This window comes from Mercenaria mercenaria, unplaced genomic scaffold (genome assembly GCF_021730395.1).
Source record: "Mercenaria mercenaria strain notata unplaced genomic scaffold, MADL_Memer_1 contig_4320, whole genome shotgun sequence".
In the NCBI taxonomy this organism is placed as follows: domain Eukaryota; kingdom Metazoa; phylum Mollusca; class Bivalvia; order Venerida; family Veneridae; genus Mercenaria; species Mercenaria mercenaria.
This window is the reverse complement of record NW_026462541.1, coordinates 44,165-56,795: the sequence shown is the minus strand read 5'-3', so window position 1 is coordinate 56,795 and position 12,631 is coordinate 44,165. Positions and strand designations below refer to the sequence as shown.

Sequence of the window (12,631 nt, the reverse complement as noted above, 5' to 3'; positions counted from 1 at the left end):
CAAAATATACTAGTTAAAGTAAGTATTTTTGATATTTTATCACACAAATATGATCAATATGATCTTAAAGTACGATAACTTACCTATCACAATGATATCTATTGGTTATTGTTTAGTTAACGCATTTAATGGATTGGTTCCTTGTGATCAATACGATATCTATGATTTTGTCTTTGAGACCGGTAAACAGAATATTAGCCAATCAAAAGCAAGCAAAGTAGGTGGCGCCACTGTTAGATGGTTTTTAAAAAGGCGGATCTAAGCAGTTGTTGTCAGAATTTATTTGAAGCCTTGGAGTGCAGATCGTGAAGAAGATAAGCTGAATTAATATCTGGGACTTTGGATAAATAACTACCTTTCCTGACTCGTGTTTTCTATAGTGTATAGCGCTACAGAAAGAGTAACAGGAAAAATAGAAAGACCGTGTCCGCAGATTAATATAGAGGCTATAGGACAGAGGCCCAGGTCTACGGACGTAGGCTATGGACATTTAATGAATATAAGGAATATAGGATAGTAGATCAAGGATACAGATATTCAAACCAATCAATATAGTTAATATAGGATAAAGACCTATGCCATAGGCTTTATAATCGTTGTTTTATGCCTCTTGATTCATAGTAGTTTATATCCTTTTAATCATTGAACAAATTAATTGTCTCAAATCATTAGGGTTTGGAAACCCATGCAAAATTAGTATATGCGTTTTAAGATAAATACTGTAGGCCACAGACAAATTGATATACCATAAATTTGACTGATTTGTTACATATATTTAATATTTCTTGAATAATTGTTTTAACAAAATCAAGATAGCAAAGAAGCTAGAGGAAAATTTATGTATATTAGAAGGAGTCTGCTCGATACACGTTACAACTTCGAAACAGAAATTAAATAGTTGCGGACGCATTGGTCGAAAGGGCTAAGACGCTTTCCTACGGAAGTGAAGGCCCCTGGTTCGAATCCTGGCTACTCCCACTGCGGTGTCCTTGGGCAAGGCACTTTTATCACGATTGCCTCTGTCGACCCAGCTGTAAATGGGTACCAGCAAATTGCAAGGGGTGAGGTATAATTGGTTTTAACTGTTCTTAATATAGGGTCGCAGAAAAGCTCTAGAGAGCTTATGTTAATTGTTTCACCAAGCGACGGTAAATAAAACTTACCTTTACCAGTGCTGAATATTATATGGAAAGTTTCTTGTTTAACAGAAGTCGGTGGGGTAGGGCAGCAATTTGCATTCTTTTTTTTTTCTTTACAGAAACTATACTTTAGGGTTTTTACTGAATAAATTTCATGTTGCTGTTAACGAACACATATGTAGGTTATCTGATCTGCAACAAAATCTTGACTTGGCCCAAATCTTGGGATAACTTAAATTTCAATTTGCGCCAAAATGAATTTAAGAATTATCAAGATAGATCAGAGTAATTTATATGTACTTACCTCGGTCTTACGTAAAATACCAGATATATCGATAGTTAATTGAAAGGAGATTTTATTCAGTTGTTCTAATGTGTAAAAGTTTCACCGAAAGACACCAAAAATACTGGACATTCCTTTTGTAAACATCGGCGCGCATGCAGATATTCAGGTCTCAGTATATCCGAATTAACGTTTCTTTTTAAGAAGGAGATACTCAAAGTAAATTTACGAAAAAATATTTAAGTTCAATGATATTACAGTATATTCGACAACTTAAATTAAAATAAACGAAATTGTAAATGCAAAATATAGATTCGAACCTATCGCTACGAAGTCAGCTTTACATAATGAAATACTACAACAACAACAACAACAACAAAATATTGACACTAAAATAACCTAATTTATTTCAAGAAACAAGCTTATTTTTCAGAAGTTTGAAGTTCAGGTCATCAGTATTTCTGATGTACCCTCATAAATACATAATTTGCTTAAGCGTAGGTCCCAGGTATGATAGGGCGGGGGTGGGGTGGGGGGCCGGGGGCATATTCTTCTAAAAATTGACACTCCGCAGTAATATTCGGGAACTTGTACAGTATATTTCTCCTTTGAGCTGAACTGCTCTTTAGAAGAAGCTCAATTCTATCCGAAAATTTAAACATCTTTCAGTCAATAAATTTAATTAAAGATTTGGTGTATTTGATTCATGTATCGATATCTGAATTACAGTTTAGTCAAAACTGCAGGGTTAAACTTAGAATGCATATGAAGGTTTCTTTGTGTGATTTTCTGTCAATATTGACAACTTTGAATTTTTGGAAAATGTGAAAAAAATAAAGTGATCCATCTGTATAAAATAATTTCTATGTTTTTAATCTAGATCTACATGCAAATATAATGAGTGAAAAATTTCATTTTAACTTGCAGTTATGATTTAAATTGTAATTTTAACAGATCTCATACAACCAGTCTATATAGATTTATACTGAAAAATCTTCTGGACTTCAGATTTATATGGATTGTACATATATTTACAGAATATCTATAAAAAAAGGAGAAAATTCTAGACCTGCATATAGCATATGCTGTACAAATTACCTATATAATTGGCAATGTTTTGCGGCAGAAGGGGAGTGGTGGTGTTGGAGACAAGGTGCCGGCTGCTTACCACGGAGACGTGGGTTTGAACCCTAATAATGGGTCATGACAGTTAATGTCCTCATTAAACGCCATTCCAACGAAGGTTTTCCCGGATACGGACTCAAAGCTTTATTCTTCACAATCGAGCAAAAAAAATTAGTATATAAGGGAGTAGCAAAGCAGTTCGTGTATGAAGCAGTTGACAGCTGCTGAGCAGGCGACCTCGGTAGCTCCACTAGTAGGCAGGCTTTTCTAGGCAACTGTCAGTTTTGAATATACTTTCATAACTACTCTTTCACTGAAAATTGGCAACATTGTAAAAACGTTAATATAACGTTACCTTAACAACGTTGTGATTCAAACTTGAGTAAAACGTTGTGACAACGTTACTTAACAACGTTGTGACAACGTTACAGCACTGTTACGTACACAACGTTGTAGCCCAACGTTTGCACAACGTTGTACTAACGTTGTAGATTTTACAAGATTCAGATAAAAACTCAGTGTGTCTTTTTATAGGGTCTTTTCAGTACATTCACACATTGCTTGCATAGGGCTTTCTCCTATACATTTCAAATCACTACTTTGAATAGTTCTCAACGTTGTTACAACGTTGTCACAACGTTGTAAAATAACACAACTAACATACAACTAAAACACAACGTTGTCTTAACGTTGTGTGTTTGCTGGGCATAGTGGCTTTGCGACCAGCATGGATCTAGACCAGACTTTGTTGGTTTTCTCATGGCGCAGCTCATTTATGTTTATTAACCATGAATGTTTGGCGTAAAGTAAACCTTGCAAACTTGTTGTAAATTCAATATTTATATACAGATTACTATGTTGAATGATTCATATGAACTATAACTGAAATAATTACACAGTACGAAGTATTTGGTACAGTATTGTTAAAGGTGTATTACGTATTTCTAATTGCTTTATCTATGTTCATGAATATTTGGTTCGCTAAATTTCCATGAAAATTAATATAATGATCGGATATAAATTATAAATTGTTATTAAATTTATTTCGCAGTTAGGATCTGGTAAATACTTATCACAGTCGATCGCAAAAATTAGCGTCGTTCGATTGACACTTTTAATAATGTAACCAGCTGTATTCAAAAATTTGAGTTATTTCATCGAGCTGGTTTGGCAATTAATGATAATACTGATAGTGCAAAGCTAAGCTGCCTTCTTCATGAAATATCTATGAATTGGACTACAACAGCATGCTTCGCCACATTTAAAATTAACATGTAAGTATTCTAAAAGATTATTGTAAGAAGGTACGAGCCACATTCCATGGACTTTCGCATTCCACAAATGAGCCGTGCCATGGGAAAACCAACATAGTGGGTGTGCGACCAGCATGGATCCAGACCAGCCTGCGCATCCGCGCAGTCTGGTCAGGCTCCATGCTGTTCGCTTTTAAAGCCTATTGGAATTGGAGAAACTGTTAGCGAACAGCATGGATCCTGACCAGACTGCGCGGATGCGCAGGCTAGTCTGGATCCATGCTGGTCGCACACCCACTATGTTGGTTTTCCCATGGCACGGCTCAAATTAAGCATGTATGGTTTAATTAAAAATGATTTGGCGCACAAGACAACGTCATTTCCGAGGAATGCATTATTAATAGATATAATGTAATTGCTTACACGCATTTCTTTCCATGAAAACACTGTCTTAATTGCTTTGATGTTAATGTTATAAGATAAAAATGATATAATTGGAAGGATAGAATGCATCCAAGTAAAATTATAGCAGACTTGGCATGATTGATTCTGTGCATGAGAATTAATGAAATATTTAAAGCCAGTCACGGCCCCTTAGCAGCTGTCAATATACTCCACGATTTAAAAGAAACAGAAAATGTTACAACACTGTGACTAAAATTACTCAGATGAGAATATACTGTCAACTACAAACAGTGCATTACAGACCCAAGTACATGTAACAGACCTTTTCTAAATTTTGTTTGGAAAATTGAGCACCATATTTTGCAAAAAATAGTTATGTTTTATTATTTATAACAAATTCCACTTTCTCTAAAGGGTTCCGCTCCCTAAAACATGATGTTAGATACTGACTGATAGTACAGACTGATACTACCTCAGTTAAAATCTATGACTTCATACAATATTCCTTTTCCATTTGTCTTGTGTTGGTTTATGTCTGTAATTTTAGATAATAGTAATAATAATAATAATCATACTTATAATAATGATTATAATGATAATAATAAATTACCGAAGGCATATTAAGTGTAGTTTTGGCGCCAGGTCCAGCTAAAAGTCTAACAGAAAAAGTCACATTCAAAGAATGCAGTCAATTCATACAATATTTCACACGAAATTATTGGTATTGGTAAATTAAATGTTTACAAGCACACATATGTCCATGAACACACACACACGCACGTATGCACACGCACACACACTGGCCTTAGAAACCATACCCGCCCCCCCCCCGCACACACACGCACACACGCACGCACTCACGCATACACACATACTGGGAAAACAATATTCTTCTAATTCGTTCCTTAAACGATGAAAATTATATTGACTTTTATTGTGTCTGATTTATGCAATGAAGTCACTACAACGTATGCCCACTTTGCTAAGTAACTCAACCACAGCAACCAAAATTACGGTGCAATCTAATTTAATTGCTATTTTATGGTATCATTTTTAAAGCATTTTATATGCTAGGGTAATTTTTATGAGTTAAGTGTATTTATTAACAGTGGGTGAGTTTGCATTTTTATTATATCGTAATACTAAGCAAATTATACAAATTTTCGAGATCTCTTTACTTGTCGCTAGTCTTACTTGTTAAGCGTAGTAAATTAATAATTTTCATACAATGTTTCTTTGTGAGTTCTTGGTGGAATACTGGAAAGTAATGACATATTCAGAATCACTACGTGACAAATGAATAAAAACAGAGGAAGGTAAAAGAAAAAAAAACAAAAAAAAAACGATATTTCGTTAGCTCGCACTAAGGTATGTAAATATTTTGTTAAAATTGATGTTTATGACATGTATTTCTTGCATTTTGATTTCAATTGAAATGTGCCTATACACTGAACAAATCAGCTCACCCGCCATTTTAATTCTGTCCGTTCGTCTGTCTGTCACACATGCTTGTGTACTCAACGCTTACTAAAGATTATCAGACAGTTCAAATGAAACTTGTTGTACATGACCAACTGCACATTGTCAGGACATCTATGTCCGATAATTACATTCTGAATTATACCCCATTTTTGACAACCATATTACATATACATCTAATAGTGTACATTATGTACTCAACTCCTTTCGCAGTTTCCATCAAATTCAAATAAAACTTGATTTACACTATCAATTTGAAGTGTTCAAATTATCGGAATTTTAATGTCCAGTTAATATATTTTGATTTATCCCCGATTTTGACCATATTAAACTAACTCAGTACCTTGTGTATGTTTACGTAATTTGATATTTTTGAATGTTTAGTTTGTTATTAACAACACTTTGTTATAAAGGTACGCTAACCTTCGAAAATGTATCAAATTGCAAGTGGCGAATTAGCTGCTTTGTTCAATTTAAAATCTTGCAACATAAGACAACGTTTGTAATATTATTAAGGTAAAACATTGAATGCAAAACTTGTTTGAGTGCAAAACTTGTTACGTATCATATCCATTTAAATGACTTAGTAATGAAACTATATAACCAAAATCTGTTGCAAAAACAAAATAAATTTTACATTTGTTTATTGTTATCATGAAGAATCTTGCCACGATAGTAAGGGAATCATCAAAATTTGAGCGGGTCATTTTGTTATATAAAACCTTTTAGCTTCAGCATTGGTTTTTCATATGGGTAGTTATACCACGCGACAGATTCAAACAGGATACCCAGATCGTATCTCCTATCTTTTTATGTTTTATAATGACAGATGAGATCAAATTATAAATTGTGAAATTGATAAAAGTAGAACCATGCTTAACCAGATATTTAAGCATTAGGTTTGCTTTAAATCTAAAAATTGTTCAAATGTCAAATTACTCTGATAAATATATAATTATATAGAACTGCAATGGACTGATTTATTGAACTTTATTCAGGTTAGTGGCATTTCATATGCATACCCTTTTCACTTATACATTTTTATTTTTTAATGTTTTCTTACTAAAGATTGAGTGTAGCAAAATGTTCAAAGGGGAAGTGTCAATTCTTTTAATCTATCATTAAGTTCATTGCTGTAGTGGTATTACATTTTACATCTAGACCGAAGACAATATAAATAAAATATCTTTTATACAATATACACATGTTACAAGCCATATTACATGTGTCATAAGTCAATATTAAACTATTCGCAAAGGTTCTTTTCTCATCAAAACTTGATGGAAAAAGTGTCCAGTACAATTTCTTTTTTATTCACCTGTCAGGTTATTCAATTTCCATGACAAATATGCAATATGCGTTTATTTTCTGAACTATATACCAGGATTTCAAACTGACAAGAAAGAAGTCAAAATTTCTTGTTTGAATATTGAAAACTATACGAATAAACAGAATGTCAACATCTTACAAATAGAAAACCATGATACGACTAGTAAATTGCTAGAACTTCAATCTCCTCTCAAAGTTCTCAATCAAATATAAGAAGTATATTATTTTCGAGATGGTAACAAATTCTTTTCTTTTTCTTCCGAACTAACACTTACAGTAAGTATGGTATAATACTAAATCAAAAAAGTTACAATAAAATATTACTATGTAACTAAACAACTGTTTGAAGTCGCCATATGACCTATCATGTGTCGGTGCGACGTTAAATCCAAAAAAAAAAAAAAAAAAAAAAAAAATTATCTATTATTTACTAAATATTTTCATATTAGCAATTCGGCCTCAGGTTTGGAACAGGTTGTGAAAAGTATTTTCAATTATATGATACAAAGTTGTTCGATGTATTAGTTCTATTTGCAGTAAATAAGAATGTTGAAAAGAATTTTAGCGTTTCGGCAATCGTGTTAATAATAAAAGGCCTTTAAACGAAACGACAAGCAAGTATCTGTAGTATTTAATCTATTCATGTTATGCTCCGCCTCTCAGCGAATCAGAGAACAGCATCTCTTATTGCATTGCCTCGATCTATATGTTATTATACTATTCTGTAATATGGTCAGTGAGAGTGTATGTGCCTGTTTGATATTAAAGTATATAAACCATCCCAGTCTTGGGTCTAAATACTTATCCCTTAATATCAAGGGTCTGGATATAAATAACACATAGATAAACACTACATAATGGCGAGGATAATTTCAGTAAAATATAGCTACGGAAATGTGTACTTCTAAACAAAAGTCGGATTAGCATATTCAATAAAACGGAAAATGGCTGGAATACAAACGTTTCCAAAATTCGACGTACATGAACACTCCGTTGGTGTCAGATGGAACAAATACGTTGCAAAACTCGAAAATTTATTTGTCGGAATGAAAATTGATAAAAATAAAAGAATAAAAAGCTTTGTTACTCCATTATGCCGGCGACGACGTATACGACATTTTTGAAACGTTAGATTTGAGTGCCAGTGAGGACAATTACACAGACACAAAAACGAACCTTAAAGCATATTTTGAACCAAAAACGAACAGGGAATTCGAACGTTTTGAATTTAGAAATATCAAACAAACATCGGATGAATCAATTGATCAGATTTGTACGCGTCTCCGTCAAAAATCAGAACTTTGTGAATTTTCAAATAAGGATGACGAAATAAAAAGTTAGATCATTCAAGGATGCACCTCTAAAACCCTCAGAACAAAATGCCTGGAAGAAGAAAGATCACTGCAAGATATTTTAATTCTCGGAAGATCTATGGAAATAGCTAGAAAACAAGCATCAGAAATAGAAAGAAGTACGCATCAAGATGGTATTCAAAGGATTAAGACGAAACAAAGTCAACAACAACAAAAACAACAACAACCAATGCGTATGTCTGCACGTGAACAACAACGTTACCCGTGACCTAAACAACGACGTCAGTTTCAAAATCCGAACACCTGTAGAAACTGTGGTGGAAAATACCCGCACCTAGGACAGTGCCCCGCCTATGGACTTACATGTAATTACTGTCATAAAAAGAATCACCTGTTATTAGTCTGTTACAAACGGATTGAACAGAAAAGCAGACGATCACGACAATTACATGAAATAAAAGAGAATGACAGATAAAATTCTGACAATTTTGAAAGCTCTGACTCGGAAGTTACATACGGCATGCGTGAAGAAATCAGATCTGTGAAATCAAAGAAGGTGCCGAGAATAAATGTTAAAATCAATAGCATTGACACGAAAGTTTTGATCGATACGGGAAGTTCAATTAACATTATTAGCCAGTCAGTGATTGATAAAATGTCACCAACGCCAAAACTTGAAAAATCGGAAATAAAAGCCTACCCCTTCGGACAAAAGCAGCCCATTCATGTTGAAGGCAAATATAAATTAACAGTGGAATCTAACAGTAGATTTGTGCTTGTTGATTTTCAAAATATCAAAGGAAATTCAGAAACCATTATCAGTTATGAAACAGCTGTAGAGTTGGGAATCGTACCTGTGATAAACAGTATGAGAAACAGTGACTACAAGGAACTGTGTGGAAAATATAATCAGTTGTTCAAGGGACTAGGGAAACTTAAAGATATTGAAGTTAAATTCTACGTCGACGAATCAGTTGTTCCGTCAACACAGCCGCCAAGGCGTGTTCCGTTTCACGTCAGAGAAAAGGTCAAGAAAGAGCACCAACGCCTTGAGAAGACCTTGACGTCATAGAAAAGGTCGACGGTCCGACTCATTGGGTATCAAACTGGTAATCACTAGCAAGCCTCACTCTCCTGAAGAAAAAATCCGAATATCTGTCGATATGAGACACGCAAACAAGGGTATCAAACGTGAACGTCACGTGACACCAACGATTGACGACATTCTGATGGCTCTCAACGGCTCAACCGTTTTCAGTCGTGTAGATCTGGTAAAAGGTTTTCACCAGATACCGTTATCACAAGAGTCACGCAATATGACAACATTCGCCACTCATGTTGGTCTACGTCGTTATAAACGTCTGAATTTCGATGTTAACGCAGCTCCGGAAATATTTCAAAACGAAATACGCCAAGCTCTTAGTGGATTAAAAGGTGTCATGAATATCAGCGATGACATAATCATTCATGGTAAAACGCGAGAGGAACATAACAGAAATCCAGAAGCTTATTTCAACGTTTGACAGAGAAAAATCTCACTTAAATAAGAACAAGTGAGAATTCGGACAATCTATGGATACGTATTTTCAGACAAGGGAATTTCGCCAGATCCGAAAAATGTGGAAGCTTTAAAGAAAGCAGAACGACCTAAGAGTGCATCTGACGTCAAAAGTTTTCTCGGATTTACAAATTACCTGTCCCGATTCATAGACAATTACTCTACGCTAACAGAACCTCTGCGTAAATTAACGCAGCAAGGCGTGAAAATCAATGGAATGACTCACACGAATCAGCATTCATTTATCTGTTGCAAAGTGATAAAGTACCCGCGTACTTTGACCCCAAGAAAAAGACAGAACTCTTGGTTGATGGATCCCCAGTAGGCGTGTCAGGGATTTTAGCACAAGAGGGCAAAGTAGTGGAATACGCTAGTAGATCTTTAACTGAAGTAGAGCAACGCTATTCGGAAGTAGAAATCGAAACATTAGCAGCCGTGCACAGTATCACTCATTTCCATTTTTACCTGTTTGGGAAAAAGTTTATCTTGAAAACAGATCATCGCCCAATTCTTGGGAATTTAAACAGTACCAAGGACATTTAATCAGCACGTCTGAAACGATGGAGATTAAGACTTATGACTTACCATTTCGAAGTTGTCTGGGTACCGGGCCCGTCACAGATAAGAGACTATTTATCCAGACACCCAATCAAACGAGAATCAGTCTATAGCATCGCCGAGAATTATGTGAATTTCATAGTAAACAATGCGCTTCCTAAAGCTGTGACATTAGTGGATATTGCACGTGCAACGCAGGACGACTGTGTCTTACAGTGTACGATAAAAGCAATGAAATCAAATGATTGGAAATTACAAAAGTGTGCAGTTGATGATTCGTTTAAGTGCTACAAAATGTTATCTAAAGAACTGTCTGCGCTTGACACAGAAAACGGACAAGTACTGCTACGTGGTAGAAGACTGTACGTGCCAACAAAATTTCAGCGACAAGTGTGTAAATTAGCACATCAAGGACATATCGGTCGTGTGAAAACAAAGGCTTTATTACGTGAAACTTGCTGGTTTCCGTACCTGGACAGACTAGTTGATCAAGAAATCAGGGAATGCGTATCATGCCAAACAACAACGAAACAAACAGTGCCAGATCCTATCAGAATCTCGGAATTACCAAATTCTGTGTTTTCGGAAGTTTCTGTTGATTTTTGTGGACCCTTTTCAGCAGGAATTTATTACATGGTAATCATTTGTGATTATTCGAGATATCCTATTGTTGAGAAACTGACAAGTCTTACGGCGAACACAGTCATTAACACATCAGAGTCAGTTTTCGCGATGTTCGGGTATTGCCAAGTGCTTCGAAGCGACAACGGTCCTCCGTTCCAAAGCCATGCATACAAAAAGTATGCAAAGCATGCAGGATTCAAGCATAGGAAAATAACTCCGCTGCACCCGATGGGTAATTCTATAGCACAATCTTTCATGAAACCGCTCTCAAAAGCAATCAAATCTGCCGCAATTTCTGGAAATAGTGTAAAAGATGAAATAACAAGTTTCTTGCTGAACTATAGAAACGCACCTCACAGTACAACACAGCCGTCTCCAGCTGAGATAATGTTCGGACGTAAACTAAACACAAAACTACCAAAATTCACGGGGAAAGTCAAAGACAAATATATCAGACAACGATATAAGTTTGTTAAAATGAAAAACAAAAAGTATGCTGACAAATCACGACATGCTCAGCACCGTGATGTGGGAGTTGGAGACAAAGTACCTTTGCGACGTGAAAACTACACGAAAAATCAAACACCGTATCATCCGATCCCCGGAGAAATTGTAAAAAGGAAAGGTTCGGCAATAACAATTAACTTGAATGGAAAGTTAATTACACGAGACATATCAAAATTTAAAGAGTTTCATGGACAAATCAAGGATGTTAATAAGGAGGAGTCGTCACCGACGTATACTGGTTTACGACGATCGCAACGTCCACGACGTACAAAAGTACCTTTTGACATATGACAGAGTTTAAGAATGAAAACGATGTGAATGAATGTACAAGAACATGTGTTTATTTTCATTGAGCATGGATTATGTTAAATGATTAGTGTGAAACTTCATGTAAATACGTATATAAGGTTTTTCTTTGGAGTCATAAAATCATTTAGTTTCAAAATTATGGGCTATGTTTCTCATGAAAATTCATTGGAATGCTGGATATATTAATTCAATGGAAATATAGTGTGACATTTCATAAAGTGATACGCGTCATAATAATACGCGTTATAAAATCATCACAATTATTTAGTGCAAGCATTATGCGAGAACAAACTATGACATTTTTTCCGTTCATTTTCTTTTTCTCAAGCATTTTATCACAGCGATATTATTCTATTGAATGATGCAAATTTTTTACATGCCATATTATTCACGTTGCTGATAGTTTAATGTTTTCGCATAATGCATTTGTAAGGTTTTATCAGTGATTCTTAGGACCTCAACGACGCAAGATAAACATTACTGTAAAATCATTAAATTTCGTGGGCATGAAATTTCGTGGTTTTGGTCAAAACGGCAATTTCGTGGGGTTATGAATTCGTGGATTTCAACTTTTAAACATAAAATGAATGGGAATTTTACTTGTCCGTTGGGATTAAGTTTCGTGGATTGACTCAACCACGAAATCCACGAACATTAGACCCCCACGAATATTAATGATTCCACAGTACTTGATTTTACAGCATGGGATCATAACACTAATGTAACGGACAACCTGTGAAATGAATTGC

At 35.0% G+C, this 12,631-nt stretch overlaps 2 protein-coding genes across 2 annotated transcripts; both read left to right on the top strand.

Moving 5' to 3' along the window:
• The first annotated feature begins 8,846 nt into the window (after positions 1 to 8,846).
• Positions 8,847 to 9,398, top strand: LOC123528082 (uncharacterized). Its single transcript, XM_045307831.2, has one exon. It carries the CDS (start codon positions 8,847 to 8,849, stop codon positions 9,396 to 9,398), a length of 552 nt encoding a protein of 183 aa, XP_045163766.2.
• A 1,062-nt stretch (positions 9,399 to 10,460) lies between these two features.
• LOC123528081 (uncharacterized protein K02A2.6-like) lies at positions 10,461 to 11,864 on the top strand. Its single transcript, XM_045307830.2, has one exon. The coding sequence runs from the start codon at positions 10,461 to 10,463 to the stop codon at positions 11,862 to 11,864; it is 1,404 nt and encodes a 467-aa protein (XP_045163765.2).
• Positions 11,865 to 12,631: the final 767 nt, after the last annotated feature.

Excerpts from the sequence above, each read along its gene's own strand:
- LOC123528082 (XM_045307831.2), top strand. The coding sequence starts at position 8,847 with ATGCGTGAAGAAATCAGATCTGTGAAATCAAAGAAGGTGCCGAGAATA.
- LOC123528081 (XM_045307830.2), top strand. The coding sequence starts at position 10,461 with ATGACTTACCATTTCGAAGTTGTCTGGGTACCGGGCCCGTCACAGATA.